We start from the raw sequence: 18,321 nt of genomic DNA, 5'->3' as shown, positions 1-18,321 counted from the left end.
TCACTGTCATTCTCCCTCACGTTAACACTCGCTGTCATTCTCCCTCACTGTAACACTCACTGTCATTCCCCTCACAGTAACACTCACTGTCATTCTCAGTCACAGTAACACTGTCATTCTCCCTCACAGTAACACTGTAATTCTCCCTCACATTAACACTCGCTGTCATTCTCCCTCACAGTTACACTCACTGTCATTCTCCCTCACGTTAACACTCACTGTCATTCTCCCTAACAGTTACACTCACTGTCATTCTCCCTCACGTTAACACTCGCTGTCATTCTCCCTCACTGTAACACTCACTGCCATTCCCCTCACAGTAACACTCACTGTCATTCTCCCTCACAGTAACACTCATTGTCATTCTTCCTCACATTAACACTCGTTGTCATTCTCCCTCACAGTTACACTCACTGTCATTCTCCCGGACTCAATGTCATTCTCCCTCACAGTAACACTGACTCTCACTCTCATTCTCCCTCACTCACTGTCATTCTCCCTCACAGTAACACTCACTGTCATTTTCCCTCACACAATTACACTCCTTGTCATTCTCAGTCACAGTAACACTCACTGTCCTTCTCAGTCACAGTAACACTCACTCTCACTCTCATTCTCCCTCACTCACTGTAATATTCCCTCACAGTAACACTCACTGGGGCCGATTCACAGAACTAACTTAAGACAAAATCCAACACTTGCTACTTTTGGTATTCACAGAGGTTAGGATTTTGTCTTAAGTTTGTCTTAAGGCAGACTTAAGACAGACTTAAGTTAGGATTTTGTCTTAAGTCTGTTTTGACAAAATCCTAACTTCTGTGAATACCAAAAGTAGTACGTTTAGGATTTTGTCTTAAGTTAGTTCTGTGAATCAGGCCCACTGTCATTCTCCCTCACAGAAACACTCATTGTCATTCTCACTCACTGTCATTCTCCCTCACAGTTACACTCACTGTCATTCTTACTCACAGGAACACTCCCTGTCATTCTCTCTCACTGTAACACCATCATTCTCCCTCACAGTAACACTCACCGTCATTCTCCCTCACAGTAACTCTCGCTGTCATCTTTCCCTCATTCTCCCTGACAGTAACACTCACTGTCATTCTCCCTCACAGTAACACTCACTGTCATTCTCCCTCACAGTAACATAACTGTCATGCTCCCTCACATGAACCCTCACTGTCATTCTCCCTCAGTTACACTCACTGTCATTCTCCCTCAGTTACACTCACTGTCATTCTTCCTCGCTCACTGCCATTCTCCCTCGCTCACTGCCATTCTCCCTCGCTCACTGTCATTCTCCCTCACAATAACACTCACTGTCCGTCTCTGTCACACAGTCATTCTCCCTCACAGTAACACTCACTGTCATGAGTGGCTCAGTGGTTAGAGGCGGCAGACCCAGAAGCTGAGATCAGCCGTGGACCAGGGTTCGATTCCCCGCCTCGGCGGGTCTCGGGCTCAAAAAAAAAAAAAAATTCCACGGAGTCGACAATTCTCGCTCTGGTGCCTACTCGACTCACGGGGTCACACTCTGCGACTCTGGGTAATAGCTTGCTTAATCTCCACTACGGCCCCTCGCGGCGGGATGCCTGGCTTTCACCTTGTGGATACCCGGCCGGGGTATCTCACAGGGGAATACCAGGACGGGTTCCCTAAGCAAGCGCCTTGAGGCCCCTGGGTTAAAGTGCGCTATATAAATCGAAACACATTTACATTTACATTTACATTCTCCCTCACAGTAACACTCACTGTCATTCTCCCTCACAGTAACATAACTGTCATGCTCCCTCACATGAACCCTCACTGTCATTCTCCCTCAGTTACACTCACTGTCATTCTTCCTCAGTTACACTCACTGCCATTTTCCCTCGCTCACTGTCATTCTCCCTCACAATAACACTCACTGTCCGTCTCTGTCACACAGTCATTCTACCTCACAGTAACACTCACTGTCATTCTACCTCACAGTAACATTCACTATCATTCATCCTCCCTCACAGTAACGCTCACTGCCATTCTCCCTCACTCACTGTCATTCCTCCTCGCTCACTGTCATTCTCCCTCACAATAACACTCACTGTCCGTCTCTGTCACACAGTCATTCTACCTCACAGTAACACTCACTGTCATTCTACCTCACAGTAACATTCACTATCATTCATCCTCCCTCACAGTAACGCTCACTGCCATTCTCCCTCACTCACTGTCATTCCTCCTAGCTCACTGTCATTCCTCCACGCTCACTGTCATTCCTCCACGCTCACTGTCATTCTCCCTCACAGTAACACTTTAATTCATTCATACTCACTCTTTCGCTTATTGTCACTCACTGGTTGCCACCAATGATACTTTAATTTACACGTGCACACACACGCGCTCACCCACACACACACACACACGCACATGACACAAGCACACACTCTGTCTCTCAGAGATACGCTCTGACCCATAATCACAGACTCTTACCCATGTGCACAGCTCACAACATTTAAAAGCTTTAGAGCTTCTGATTCCCTTGCAGCAGGGCCTGCTTGGCAGATTGCTCCTTTCAGCTCATGGTGCTGGGACATGACTATTGTTTATTGGGCTTACCTCTCCGCGAGCCCCTAGGGCAAAGAGGAGTTTACATATAGAAATTAACCACTCCCGTCATAACGCCGTACTCAAATGAAAGACAGTCTTGTGTTCGATTATTCTGCTTTATCTTAATCTCAAGAAGCATATGAGATGGTCATTACAGAAGCACAGCAAACATAAGTAAACTTTCCACACATATATAAAACTTGATAATGCTAAACTTTCCAAAGCGCGCCCCGCCCTTTATTTTCTACAAATGTTAAAACCTGAATGCATCCCTTTTGTGGTTGGTTTTTTGAACTGCTCATTAAAATATAGAAAAAGTATGGAAAATTAACTTTTAAATGCCGCCTGTTTTTTCTTTCTATGTAATACAGTGCTGTGGCCATACGGTCTTTTTAACCGGTTAATTAATTCATCTGTAATGCTGGTATCTTCTTTTATTTATTGGATGGTCTATCCACATTGTAATAATAACACTGTGTCTTTTAATAATTTTTATATACGGCAGTTAAATATTTTAATATGTATACAACGGGATTGTCGCTTAGAATGTCTAGGATTTAGAAACGCCCTTTGTCTTTTTATGAGATCTGTAATCTTTTATGGTTTTCTATCTTTTAAACCCAATAAAGTTTTTGATTGATTGACTTGATAATGCAAATACATCTCAAATTAGTACATAAGGAGAGTGGATAGAAAAAGAGACAAAAGCATCTCCCATAACAGCTTAGAATCTCATACGAACCTAGTTCAGAACAAAAGAGAAAGCTGAGCAAGCCTCAAGGTACCGGGTGCGAGACCGCAGAGACAGGAGTCCGAATTCAGACAGATTCAAGCTGTCTTCAGCTCATACGTGTCTGGACGGACCTCTCTCTCCCTCCCTACACTCGTACCGGAACCACTTCTGCTAGCACCCTATTGTCCGCCAACTATTCTACAAACGATCTACATAAACGCACAGGTGCACAACACAATTTAAGACAGTAAAAGCAGTTATAAGTCTAATAATCACAGAAATGGAGTTCCTTAGTTTCGATTCTTTTGTTATTCCAAACAACGTGAAGAAAAAAAGGATTGCACATCCTTCACGTTGTTTGTAATAAAAAAGAATCGAAACTAAGGAACTCAATTTCTGTGATTATTAGACTTGTAACTGCTTTTACTGTCTTAAATTGTGTTGTGCACCTGTGCGTTTATGTACATTGTTAAAGTTCTCTTATGAACTTGCATTGAGACGGTGGGTGCCAATCAGTTTGCACACAAATCCCTTAACCAAGCATAAAGGGTCATTTATATTGAGGAGTCATTTGGGTTCGGTGCTATGACCAAGAAGCCTCCACTATCCCCATTGTTTCAAGTTATTCTACAAACGAATCTAAATCAGTTGAAAGGTTGTTATCCACACTCTCGAACACGATTGGTTCTGGGACGGGGTGGGGTGCCTTCTCATCGGACCACAGTGTCTGCCACTCCGTGCATTTGTCCTTGGTTCGTTTTCCATCCTTAGTCCCTCAACATGGAGATTGGGAGGCTGCACGTTCTTTCTCCGGCGATGCTCGGGTTTCAGCACATTCATTGGAACATGTTATCCGCTCTCCCCGGAAACACGTAACAGTCTGCAAACAAGTACTATTATACTAAACATCCCACAAAGAGTTAAACCAATTCTCTAACATTTTCTCCTTCTTTACAAAATTAACCCCATCGGAGATCATTGTAGACGAACTCAGGCCTTTTACAAAATACCTTGATGTCTCTCTAGGAGGAAACACATAAACAGCATTATTGCACAAGATTTTGCAAAACCATGACCTTCATATATTTTTTTCATTAGTCTTAAAGCTTTTCACACTCTTCGTGTATTTTTCTACATATTAATGCTCTAGTCCGCAGGTGCTGCTCTTAATACTGAATATTTGAATATTTCAAATACGGGTCTTATGTGATGTTCATCATCTGTTCCTGTAGCTGTCATTGCTCTTTAATACTAAGATGATGTGTGTGTTCTTACAGGTTTCATCATATGAAGATTCAGAGCCAAGAGGTGGTGATGAAGAGGTGTAAAGGTAAATTATTATTGTGATGACTAACTCTGTATGTTAGTGTTCATGAAGCTGATGCACCTACACTGAAATAGCTCATGCATGTACACTGACCCAGCACATGCATCTACACTGACCTAGTGCATGCATCTACTTTGACCTAGAACATTCATATACAGTGATATACTACTTGCACCTACACTGACCTGGCACCTGCATCTACAATAACCTATTGCATGCTCCTACACTGATCTAACATGCATCTACACTGACATAACACATGCATGTACTAGTGCATATACCTACAGTGACCTAGCGCATGCACCTACATTGACCTAGTGCACGCACACAGTTCATAATATCTTTCCTCACAGTCTACACTCACACCTTGCACCCACACCGAGGCCCGCAGCATCATGCACATCTGCGCTCATGCCATGCACACACACACACACTCACACAAGACAACATTAGAGTACCGCTACACTGATGTCTGCTGATAATTCCCAAATTCAAAGTCATTTTTCTGCAACAATTTGGGTCAGATGCAGAATGTGTGTCCGGGAATATCTGGTGCAGTGGTACTGCATGTGGTAATACTTCACATGGTTATGCTGCATGTGATATACATATATATTTATAACAACAAGGGACCCCCAATTGAGTCAGCAAGGGACCTCGGGGAACTTAGCACCTTAGCAGCTATGGAACGTCCAGCTCCAGTGCTGGACGTTCCATTGCGTAGGTGCAGTTGGAACGTTCAACGGCCGACGGCAGCACTCCCGAGGTAGTGGTGCCGTCGGCCGCCGAACGTTCGAAGCACTTAAGGGGCTAAATCTTTCAGACAACAGCGGTCCCATACATTCAAAAATAAAAGAAAAAGCAATAAATATAGAGAGAATCCATTCTATATTTTGAGTGACTTGTCCAGCCGGACAGCGGTCTATAATTTACTTAAATACACAATTCTGCGGCCTTCGATACGGTCCACCATAAGCTATTGGTGGACCGGTTGAGGGCCTGTGGAATTCAGGGAAAGGCTCTAAAGATCTTACAAGCCTTCCTATCTGATAGATCCCAGACAGTGGCGTTGGGCAGTTACGAATCTCGCTCCTTTGTACTTCCCTGTGGAGTCCCTCAGGGGTCTTCGTTAAGCCCAACTCTTTTTAATGTGTACGTGTCCACCCTCGCCCCGGTAATCCGTTCATTCGGCTTTCAACTCACGGCTTACGCCGACGACACACAGATTGTGGTGTCCCTCCTTCCCGGCGAAACAGAAAATACGGCCGATAGATTCAAAAACTGCATGCTTGAAGTTGGCCGCTGGATGGCACAAAGCTGCCTTAAGCTGAACTCCTCGAAGACCGAGGTTCTGCTCTTTGGTAACAGGGACAACTTCTGGTCCCCGAGATGGTGGCCAGACGAAATGGGACCTCTCCCAGAACCAGTGGACAAAGTGAAAAATCTTGGTATACTGGTGGACACCACCCTGAACTTCAAATCCCAGGTGAGCGCCCTCTCCTCCTCCCTTCATTTCATACTCAAGACCATCAGAAAAATTCTACCTTATCTGGAAAAGAAACACAGGAAAACTATAGTCACTGGTTTAGTGCTCTCACGCCTAGATTATTGCAACAGCCTGATGTTAAACGCCCAGCAGAGCGTACTTAATAAACTCCAACTTCTGCAAAACGCAGCCGCTCGCCTAATCACTGACACACCCAAATTTGCCTCGGTATCTCAGGAACTGGTTAAGTTACATTGGCTACCCATTCGTAAAAGAATCACTTTCAAGGCAGTATGCATGGTCTTCAAGGCCCTCCACGACTCAGGTCCTAGGCACTTGAAGTCTCTATTCTGCTGGCATAAACCAACAAGAACACTGAGATCAGGACAACTGGCCCTGGTTGCGGTCCCCAGAATTAAAAAAGCCCGCTGGGGAGGCAGGAGCTTTTCTCTTGGGGCGGCCGAGGCGTGGAACAAACTTCCTCTTGCGCTCAGACAAACCCAGAATCTGATGGCCTTTAGAAGAGGTCTAAAAACATGGCTCTTCACCCAGTAAGCTCGCTCCCTCACACCAGTCTATCCTCTAGCGCCAGGACACCTCCGGGTATTAGAGCGCTCTATAAATTTGCAAAATAAATAAATAAATAAATTCAAATCCAATAAGATACCTTCCACTGATCACCTGTGTGGTACACAAGCCTGTGCCCAACACTAGCAGGTCTTAATGCAGAAGATAGGTTCACAAATAGGAAAAAGGCTTTTAAGGCAAACAAACGTTTTCTGCGTAGTAATTGCAGTTATACAGAAAAATCAGAGGAACACCATTACATTACATAACAATCACGCTTTGTATATGGTATCACAGGAGTCGACGGCGTTTCGGTCCCCCTATTAGTTATAGGGACCATCACCAGGACATTGAATTAATGCCTTAATTTTGTTAGCCTCTAATTACCTGGAAAGGAAAAGGAGAAGGATCACATTTATTGGAAGAAAGACTCACATGTTCAAAAGTGGGTGACTTAGTGATAGTGAGGCACTGTTGTGAGCAGCGCCCTAGTTGCATCGGTCAAGGTCGTGATAGTGACCGGCGTCGGCATGTGACTAAAGGGGTGGAATACACCTAGGTGACCAGGTGATTCAAGGTTGGAATGCGTCTAGGTGGAAGTCATTAGACAGGAGGCTCAGGGCTGGCAAGCGTGAGCATGCTTGAAATTTGTATATCCAGCCATACGAGTTATGGTCATGCGCTGGGGCATGTAAACAATAGAGACCTGTGAGTGGGATTACTCATCGTCGAGGTGATGCCAAGGTGCACGTAACAGTCGGGGCATGCCAGATAAGAACCTCCACGGTAGCGGGTCCCTTGCGAGTGCATTTTACCAATAAAACAGTGGGGTGAACTAGCGGTAGTGTCCAAGGATCGAAGCATGCCAGGAAGGTTTGAGCCAAGCGGCGCAAGGTACCAGAGAAGCTTACCCGGGCATTAAAATTATGCCGGCAGGGGTGGCAAGCGTGAGCATGCTTGGAATTGGTATATCCAGCCATATGTGACTTATAAACTTATAAGCCAGAGGGAGGAGAAGTGGACGTTGTACGAGTGGAGGGAGCCCCATGGTTGCCTGGCTAGTGCATGTAAACAATAGCGACCTGTGGGTGGAATTACTAATCGGCGAAGTGGTGCCAAGGTGCACGCAACAGTCGGAACATGCCGGATAAGACGTAATTAGAACCTCCACGGTAGCGGGTGCCTGGCGAGTGCATTTAACCGATAAAACAGTGGGGTAGAGTTCAAGGAACGGAGCATGCCGGGAAGGTACGAGCCAGGTACCAGAGAAGCTTACCTGGGCATTAAAATTATGCCAGCAAGAAGAGGTACCCGGATAAGAGTACTGCAACCCTAAAATTAAAGTTAATTGGCAAGAAGGGAGGAATTACAGCATGACTCATAATGGGGTCAAGTAACGAGCGAGCTCTTACCGGATGAGTTACTTTGCGCGTCGCGGTAATAAACCAATATCGACGGCGCCAGGATACTGCCTGTTAAAAAGGGGGAGAGAGAGACCATAAGAATCATGGGCTCAATGTTTTACAAGAAGAAATTACATCGGGCTATGCAGCGCTTACCGGTTAAGTCTGAGTACAGGGTCTGCCTGACGTGCTCGGCGAGGGGACATGCAGCGTTACTAATACAATGATGCCGATTGGGTGAGGGGCGTGCCACAGTGTTAAACATAAACGAAGGATAGCCAAAGCGATAGACACAAACGAAAGACCACCGGCGCAGAGGCCATATTGGTGGGGAATTCATATGAAGAAAGTAAAAGGCAGAGTGAGAAATGGTGACAGTACAATACCATAGAGGGGTCCAGTGATTCATCTGGAAATCAGTTCATGAGAAAGCCAATGCAAGACGTGTAAGCTAAATATAGGACACAGTTAAAACCAAAGCATATAAAAGAGTACAGAAGTCAGTTTAGACACAAAAATTCGGGTTTAGATAAGAGAAGTCCATTCCTCTTGGACATTCAGACCAGAGTTCAGACTGTCCGTTTTCAGTATCCAGCTGAAAATTCAAATACCACACATGAACCACATCTGGAGTGACCAGATGTGGTTCATGTGTGGCATGTGAATTTTTCAATTGACTCCAAAGAATTTGTGTATAAAGATGTAAAACATGAATTGAGAACTTTTACCAACTGTAATAGTTGCAATATCATTTACGCCATCTTTTGTCCATGCAACCGAATTTACGTTGGCTAGACCAAGCAGAAAATAAAGCTTCGAATCTCTCAACATCGGAGCCGGATAAGGTGCAAAACACCTAATGCCCCTTTGGTGGAACATTTTGCGGACAAAGGCCATACGGAAAATGACATACGGTGGACAGTGATTACACAAGTCATCATCCCACCCAGGGGTGGTGACCTCTCCCGAATGCTCAACAGAGAAGAACTACGCTGGATACTGAAAACGGACAGTCTGAACTCTGGTCTGAATGTCCAAGAGGAATGGACTTCTCTTATCTAAACCCAAATTTTTGTGTCTAAACTGACTTCTGTACTCTTTTATATGGTTTGGTTTTAACTGTGCCCTATATTTAGCTTACACGTCTTGCATTGGCTTTCTCATGAACTGATTTCCAGATGAATCACTGGACCCCTCTATGGTATTGTACTGTCACCATTTCTCACTCTGCCTTGTACTTTCTTCATATGAATTCCCCACCAATATGGCCTCCGCGCCGGTGGTCCTTCGTTTGTGTCTATCGCTTTGGCTATCCTTCGTTTATGTTTAACACTGTGGCACGCCCCTCACCCAATCGGCATCACTGTATTAGTAACGCTGCATGTCCCCTCGCCGAGCACGCCAGGCAGACCCTGTACTCCGACTTAACCGGTAAGCACTGCATAGCCCGATGTAATTTCTTCTTGTAAAACATTGAGCCCATGATTCTTATGGTCTCTCTCTCCCCCTTTTTACCAGGCAGTATCCTGGCGCCGTCGATATTGGTTTATTACCGCGACGCGCAAAGTAACTCATCCGGTAAGAGCTCGCTCGTTACTTGACCCCATTATGAGTCATGCTGTAATTCCTCCCTTCTAACCAATTAACTTTAATTTTAGGGTTGCAGTACTCTTATCCGGGTACCTCTTCTTGCCGGCATAATTTTAATGCCCGGGTAAGCTTCTCTGGTACCTGGCTCGTACCTTCCCAGCATGCTCCGTTCCTTGAACTCTACCGCTAGTTCACCCCACTGTTTTATCGGTTAAATGCACTCGCCAGGCACCCGCTACCGTGGAGGTTCTAATTACGTCTTATCCGGCATGTCCCGACTGTTGCGTGCACCTTGGCACCACTTCGCCGATTAGTAATTCCACCCACAGGTCGCTATTGTTTACATGCACTAGCCAGGCAACCATGGGGCTCCCTCCACTCGTACAACGTCCACTTCTCCTCCCTCTGGCTTATAAGTTTATAAGTCACATATGGCTGGATATACCAATTCCAAGCATGCTCATGCTTGCCACCCCTGCCGGCATAATTTTAATGCCCGGGTAAGCTTCTCTGGTACCTTGCGCCGCTTGGCTCAAACCTTCCTGGCATGCTTCGATCCTTGGACACTACCGCTAGTTCACCCCACTGTTTTATCGGTAAAATGCACTCGCAAGGCACCCGCTACCATGGAGGTTCTTATCCGGCATGCCCTACTGTTACGTGCACCTTGGCATCACCTCGACGATGAGTAATCCCACTCACATGTCGCTATTATTTACATGCCCCAGCGCATGACCATAACTCGTATGGCTGGATATACAAATTTCAAGCATGCTCACGCTTGCCAGCCCTGAGCCTCCTGTCCAATGACTTCCACCTAGACGCATTCCAACCTTGAATCACCTGGTCACCTAGGTGTATTCCACCCCTTTAGTCACATGCCGACGCCGGTCACTATCACGACCTTGACCGATGCAACTAGGGCGCTGCTCACAACAGTGCCTCACTATCACTAAGTCACCCACTTTTGAACATGTGAGTCTTTCTTCCAATAAATGTGATCCTTCTCCTTTTCCTTTCCAGGTAATTAGAGGCTAACAAAATTAAGGCATTAATTCAATGTCCTGATGATGGTCCCTATAACTAATAGGGGGACCGAAACGCCGTCGACTCCTGTGATACCATATACAAAACGTGATTGTTATGTAATGTAATGGTGTTCCTCTGATTTTTCTGTATAACTGCAATTACTACACAGAAAATGTTTGTTTGCCTTAAAAGCCTTTTTCCTATTTGTGAACCTATCTTCTGCATTAAGACCTGCTAGTGTTGGGCACAGGCTTGTGTACCACACAGGTGATCAGTGGAAGGTATCTTATTGGATTTGAATTGTGTATTTAAGTAAATTATAGACCGCTGTCCGGCTGGACAAGTCACTCAAAATATAGAATGGATTCTCTCTATATTTATTGCTTTTTCTTTTATTTTTGAATGCATGGGACCGCTGTTGTCTGACTCATGTGATATACAACATTGTTTATACTGCATGTGATAATTCTGAATTTGATAATACTGCATTTGGTAATACAGTGTTATTTGGAATAAGTGAGGCAGAAACTTAAATTGTTAGTCCAATTGGTGTTTACACAAAACTGGAAATAGAAATCTTTGGCCTGTCGCTTCTGACTGGGTGGTGGAGTTCAGTAAGATATTCTGGCTCAGCCTCTGTAGTGTTTCTACCAGATCCCTGGGTCTCAAATATGTCTGTAAATAATCAGACACCCACATTTTACTATTACTTTGTTCCCACTGTAACTTTCTAACTCACAAATGATGTCTGGTGCTATATTTCTCTAAATACTAGGATTTTTAAATACATTTATTGGGAAAAGTGAAAACCCTCCTACACAACACTGTAGTCTTGACTTCACTAGCTCTGGCGCGGGATCCCCCCCCCCCACTCCCCTCCCACTTGCTGGAAGTTAATCAGATTAAAATGATCCTCTCTCTAGCTAGACAGGGGCCCTGCAATCATGGACCTCTGCTTTCTTCATGTCACAACCAAATTTCTTTTGTCCACACCACTTCTAATCAGAACCAGAACTGTGACCCCCAAATCCAGGTTGAGGTCTAGTAGGGTTAGAGAGGCGGCATTTGTGGACTGCAAAAGCCGAAAGCAGTGTCTGCAAAGTTTGTGGGAATCAAAAACACAATGGGTCCAACAACAAGATCTGCAGAATGGTATCTGTGCATGAGTTTACCTGCTGCGGAGTTACTCCTGGAACAGCTGTATCTACACTCACTACATCTACCAATGGTAACCAATCGAAGCATCCCTAAAGGAGGGACTCTACCTGGGTCACTAAACTAGTACATTATAGCTTCTGCTAGCTCCGTCATTCTGCACCATCTAATATAGTGTGCTGACTAGTACAGTACGCCTTAGGTTAGTTCTAACACTCTGTACCGTCTAATTTAGCATACTGATTTGTACGGTATGCCTTCTAGTAGCTCTGTCACTCTGTACCAACTAAAGTAGTGTACTGACTAATACAGTATACCTTCTAGTAGTTACTCTGCACTTTATACTGCAGTGTACTGACTAGTACTGTTTATCTTGGCGTAACTATGGTACTCTGTACCATGTAATACAGTATACTGCATAGTACACTATACATTGGAGTAGCTCTGTTATTCTGCACCATCTAATGCAGTGTACTGACTAGTACAGTATACTTTCAAGTAGCTCTGTCACTCTGTACCATCAAATGCAGTGTACTGACTAGTACTGTATACCTTGGATCAGATCTGTCATTCTATACCATCTAATGTAATGTACTTAGTAGTTCTTTATACCTTGGAGTACCTCTGTTGCTCTGTGCCACCTAATGTAGAGTACTGATTAGTACAGTACACCTTCCAGTAGCTATTTCACTCTGTACCATCTAATTTAGTGTACTTACCAGTACAGTACACACTCTGTACAATCAAATGCAGTGTACTGATTATTACTGTATGGCTTGGAGTGGGTCTGTCCCTCTGTTCCATCTAATGCAGTGTACTGACTAGTACAGTATACCTTCCAGCACCTCTGTCGCTCTGTACCATCTAATGCGGTGTACTGATTAGTACTGTACACCTTCTAGTAGTTCTCTTCAACTCCTGACATCGTTGAGGGGTTAGCCATTGTGATGTCACCAAGTTGTATGTCTCTTATGGCGTCATGGTTTCAGCTGGTGTGAGATTGTGGGTATTTATCGAACACGAATTGTCTTCCCAGGATAACTTTATATTTTTTTGTATGATGGGCCATTTCATACGCACATTAACATGATCCAAGTTTTGTGTCATTGCATCTCTATTGTGCAGAATTCACATGACCTCTGCCCTTGCGGTTTATGACCCCTTACGTGTTTTCTGTTCAACAAAGCTCACACCTCAGTATCTAGAGAACCCGGGTGGTCCCTGAGCAAGCACAATTCGAAAAACCTTAAGGCCTCCCGCTGTCCGTTCCCGCCCCCCCTCCCGCTGTTCGGGTTCCCGTTCCTGCCCCCCCCTCCTGCTGTACGTGTTCCCGTTCCTGCCCCCCCCTCCAGCTGTTCGTGTTCCCGCCCCCACTCCCGCTGTCCATTCCCGCCCCCCCCTCACACTGTCCGTGTGGAGGGGAAGATGTGTACAGAGCTCACCCTCCCCATGAAGGCTCGTAATCTGCTGGGTGAGTACCTATCGTGACCTACATTCACACGAACAAGTGTGAGTCCCCGGACACCGACGACGGTGATAAGCTTTCTTATTGGCTACTCGGCACGTTCATTCAATCTATGCGTGCAACCACGACCATCTGGATAGTTGTGTCATACCAAATACATGGCTCTTATAATGGAGCACAAGAGAAGACTGCTCATTGAAGCCCTTTGGGCCTCCTGTTCCTCACTTAGGTAAGGACCAACGGTTTCTATAGAACCCGACATGGCCTATGTCCCAACCCATAACTGAACACCAGGCAAGGGCTAGACCACCTGCTGAATTCATTTTGCTTCGCCAAATAGGGACAGGTTAACGGTCCAGATTTGTACAATGAGCGTGCTCCAGACTGAAAGGCATCCGATTAAACTGTACAGGCCTGTGCTACTTCGTATTTCATTCCTAGTTGAAAAGTTAACAACGCCACATGTACCAGATATAAGTAGTAGTCATCTGCATTAAAATGGTATTTGTTTCGAAATATGCCTGTTAGATTTAGAATATCTGTATTACGTGATGTATAGCCGTATGTTGGGTTTTCTGCAGCTGGTTTGGCCTCCCAGTACAAATCGGGTTTTACACCTCGTCTCCCTGGTTTATTTATTTATTTATTTTTTTTATTTATTTTACACATTTGTAGAGCGCTCTGTTACCCGGAGGTGTCCTGGCGCTAGAAGGATAGACTGGTGTGATGGAGCGTGCTTACAGAGTGAAGAGCCATGTTTTGAGTCCTCTTCTGAAGACCATCAGGTCCTGAGTTTGTCTGAGCACAAGTGGGAGTTTATTCCAGGCCTCTGCCGCTCCAAGAGAAAAGCTCCTACCACCCCAGCGAGCTTTTTTAGTTCTGGGGACTGTGACCAGGGCCAGTTGTCCTGACCTCAGAGTTCTTGCTGGTTTATGCCAGCAGAAAAGAGATTTCAGGTGCCTGGGGCCTGTATCGTGGAGGGCTTTGAAAACCATGCATACCGCCTTGAAAGTGATTCTTTTACGGATGGGTAGCCAGTGTAATTTTACCAGATCTTGGGATACCGAGGAAAATTTGGGTGTGTCAGTGATTAGGCGGGCGGCTGCATTTTGCAGTAGTTGGAGTTTGTTGAGTACGCTCTGCTGGGCGTTTAGCATCAGACTGTTGCAATAGTCTAGGCGTGAAAGCACTAGACCTGTGACAATTGTTTTCCTATGTTTCTTCTCCAGATAAGGTAGGATTTTTCTGATGGTTTTGAGTGTGAAGTGGAGAGAGGAGGAGAGGGCGTTCACCTGGGATTTGAAAGTCAGGGTGGAATCCACCAGAATCCCGAGATTCTTCACTTTATCCACCGGCTCTGTGAGAGGTCCCATTTCGTCTGGCCACCATCTCGGGGACCAGAAGTTATCTTTGGCACCAAAGAGCAGGACCTCGGTCTTTGAGGAGTTTAGCTTCAGGCAGCTTTGAGCCATCCAGCGGCCTACTTCAGACATGCAGTTTCTAAATCTGTCCGCTGTGTTTTCTGTGGTGCCGGGAAGAAGGGACACCACAATATGTGTGTCATCGGCGTATGCCGTGAGTTGAAAGCCGAACAATCGAATTACCGGGGCGAGGGTAGACACATACACATTGAAAAGGTTTGGGCTTAAAGAGGACCCCTGGGGGACACCACAGGGAAGTACAAAGGGGCGTGATTCGTAGCTGCCCAGTGCCACTGTCTGGGATCTATCAGATAGGAAGGCTTGAAGGATCTTTAGAGCCTTTCCCTGAATTCCACAGGCCCTCAACCGGTCCACCAGTAGTTTATGGTGGACCGTGTCGAAGGCCGCAGAGAGGTCCAGTAGGATCAGGGCTGCTCTGCCCCCTGCATCCATCACCAGCCTGATGTCTTCCATGGATTTAATCAGGGCGGATTCCGTGCTGTGCTCCTCCCGAAATCCGTGTTGGGAGGAATCAAGTACATCTGCTGATTTTAAGAAGGAACTAAGTTGTGCGTTCAGGTGACCTTCTATTATTTTGGCCGGGAGGGGGAGTCTGGCAATTGGACGATAATTGTTCATCTCAGTGATGTCTAGATTGGATTTTTTTAGCAAGGGTAGGATGGAGGCTTGCTTCCACCTTGCGGGGTATTCACCTATCTCCAGCATCTGATTAAGGAGAGGAGTGAGGCCCCTGGCAATTGCATCTGGTGCCAGTTTCGTTATTGCTGTGGGGCAGGGATCATGAGGGGAGCCTGATTTAATTTTTAGTAGGCGACTCCTCACTTTACAAGATCCTATCGTTCTTTTTGTATTATGGTAAGTAAAAGAAGTGTAAGGATAGTTGGTGTTTTGTTGCTGATAATGATGTTTTATAAGTTTGTTGGTTATGGCTGTATAAGGTTATGCCTTTCTCAAAATTGTGACACTGGTGATCATGTCTTTGGGATACAAGGCGTTTTTTCAGGAGACTAACAAAATAAACTAAGTGTTTTCTACATGCTCCTATTACACACAAAACAGCTGTTAACATGTAGATGGCAGGGCCCTCTTTTTTGTAGCCAAAACGTAAAATAGCTTAATTGTGCATGGTGTCGTTTGCAGGGGTGGGTTGCGTGATGTCCCGCTCTGCACAAAAATAATTGCTCTGCCCGATTCATGCTTCCCGTCGACACTAACTCAAGCACAGTTTGTCCAGTACTTTAAGTGCCATGATTATACGCTCTGGCCATACCATCTCCACCCCCCCCCCCTCCTTACAGTTTTCTGTAGCCAACAATTAACTTCGCAAGCATACCTATCAGATCGCTACATCTGCTCCCTATCTAGAAGTAACCAGTTCCTATAGCTACAGGCTATCAACTCGCACTATCCAGCACAAAGCAGGGTGAGTCTTCTAGGGAGAGCATGGTGTGTGGGAGAGCATGGTGTGTGAGAGGCAGCAGTGTGAGTCTTCTAGGGCGAGCATGGTGTGTGAGAGGCAGCAGTGTGAGTCTTCTAGGGTGAGCATGGTGTGTGGGAGAGCATGGTGTGTGAGAGGCAGCAGTGTGAATCTTCTAGGGCGAGCATGGTGTGTGGGAGAGCATGGTGTGTGGGAGAGCATGGTGTGTGAGAGGCAGCAGTGTGTGAGAGACAGCAGTGTGATAGACCTTTTATTTATGTTTTGGTTTTTGAAACATAAATAAAACGCATTGTTATCTGCAATATCATTAGCTCAAACTCGCGTAAATACGCGACCTATTGCATTGCAAATGCTATAGGTCTCGCATTTGCGAGAGATTAAGCTATTGGCATTGTAAATGACAATGCCATTTATTTATTTATTTTCAAAACCAACACATAAATAAAAATTGTCATTTACAATGCCAATAGCTCAAACTTTTCAAAAGGCGAAACCATTGTAAATGTTTGTTATTATTTGTGTAATGGCGACAGCTTTGTTCAGTCTCCTTTGGCAAGGGCGGCCACGTGTTCATTTTTGCTTCGCGCTTTAACTTAAAGTGAAAGCGTGATGCAAATATAAACAAGCGGCTGCCTTTGCGCAATGGCGAGAGCTTGTTTTATTTGCAGCGTGGTCGGTCCTCTTTCACTTTGGGGACCGTGCTTGTCTTTCGTGTGTGCGGCTGGAGTGGTGAGTATCACCACCGAGCAGCGTGCTGGTATGGGATTTTGCTTTGTCCTTTTATGATTCCTCATCACACCGTCGTGGGGGGATTTCTTGTGATTCACTAGTATGCCAAGTGACTGGCTTTGCACGCAGCTGCAATTTGCGCATTATTGTCACTAGGAGAACACGCCCGGAACGTCACAGAGAGGCAGATCTGTCTCAGTGATAGGCGCTCTTTGTTGGTCAGAACCGGAAAGGCGAGAGACCCGACAGGGGGGAAGCTCGGGCCCAAATCGGCTCTCGGTAATCTGGGGCTTAATGGCTGCGGTGAGGGAGCCCTAATAATTGCGTGATGCTTTGCATATTGAAGGGCTGTGGTTTTCGGGGTAAACAGAAAGGGAACGGGTCATCTCAGCTCAGGCGCTACCAAGCAGAAGATGGTGCCCAACATTTTCCATGCTAGGATAGTTTATTTACCCAGTGCCCTTTAGAGGTGGGCTGAAGCCAGTCATGGAATTAAAAGTTCAGCAGACATAGATTCTGAACATAAGAGTATGTGTGTAAATACTAGGTGGGCACCTGAACGTCTTCAGACCAAAGCCCATGCCTCGCCTCAGATCACCTAGGTACACTTGTTGGTCGGGATTCTGCTGCATGCACCATGGTTAATTTGTAGGTTGAATCTCTTCTTATGTGCCTGCCAAATGTCGTTATTCTTTGCTCTTGCTTTTATGGCTTTCCTGGACCCCGGGCGGTGTGTGTCATTTGGAGTGTAGCTCAAAAAATTGTCTGCAGCATTTTGTGGTCGCAGGCACCTCTGGATAATATCATAGACTCCTACTCAGAAGGTTAAGTGTTCAATTCCTGGAGTTTATGTGAAAGGCTGGGAATGTGTTAACAAAAAGAAACAAGCATTTGCAATGTGATAGGTCTCGCATTTACGCGAGTTTGAGGTATTGACATTGCAAATGACAATGCCTTCTTATTTTTGTTTTTGTTTTTAAAACATAAATAAAAGGCATTGTCATTTACAATGCCAATAGCTTAAATTTGCATAAATGTGAGACCTATTGCATTGCAAAGTCTGGTCTGATGGCTCAGTGGACTAATGCGTCCATTGCAGGGGCTTGTGTTCAACCTCATGGTCACAGGTTCAAATCCCGGCGGGTCCACTCAGCCTTTCATCCATCTGAGGTCGACAAAATGAGTACCATTGAGTTGGGTAACAATAAACATCTGTTATTCAGCACCAAGAGACCTCTGGGTGGACATGCGCTTTACAAATACACATGTTATGTTAAGTTATGTTATGCAAATGCTTGTTGGAACTGTGGGGCCGCCTTCGCTTTCCTACCAAACTGTCTTTACTCTGACGAGTTTTCGAACAGCTTG

At 45.3% G+C, this 18,321-nt stretch overlaps 1 protein-coding gene across 3 annotated transcripts in view; it reads left to right on the top strand.

The window, feature by feature from the left end:
• LOC147710211 (E3 ubiquitin-protein ligase TRIM39-like) overlaps positions 1–18,321 on the top strand; it is a 186,286-nt gene that overhangs the window by 148,177 nt on the left and 19,788 nt on the right. For all 3 annotated transcript variants that reach the window (XM_086920896.1, XM_086920895.1, XM_086920894.1), the window contains exon 5: positions 4,600–4,652. In XM_086920896.1, the coding sequence (XP_086777022.1) occupies positions 4,600–4,652 (53 nt within the window). The remainder of the gene's footprint in view (positions 1–4,599; positions 4,653–18,321) is intronic.

Source organism: Lissotriton vulgaris, chromosome 5, assembly GCF_964263255.1.
Source record: "Lissotriton vulgaris chromosome 5, aLisVul1.2, whole genome shotgun sequence".
Taxonomy (NCBI): Eukaryota; Metazoa; Chordata; class Amphibia; order Caudata; family Salamandridae; genus Lissotriton; species Lissotriton vulgaris.
The sequence above is the reverse complement of the archived record's forward strand: the minus strand, read 5'-3'. Positions and strand labels throughout refer to the sequence as shown.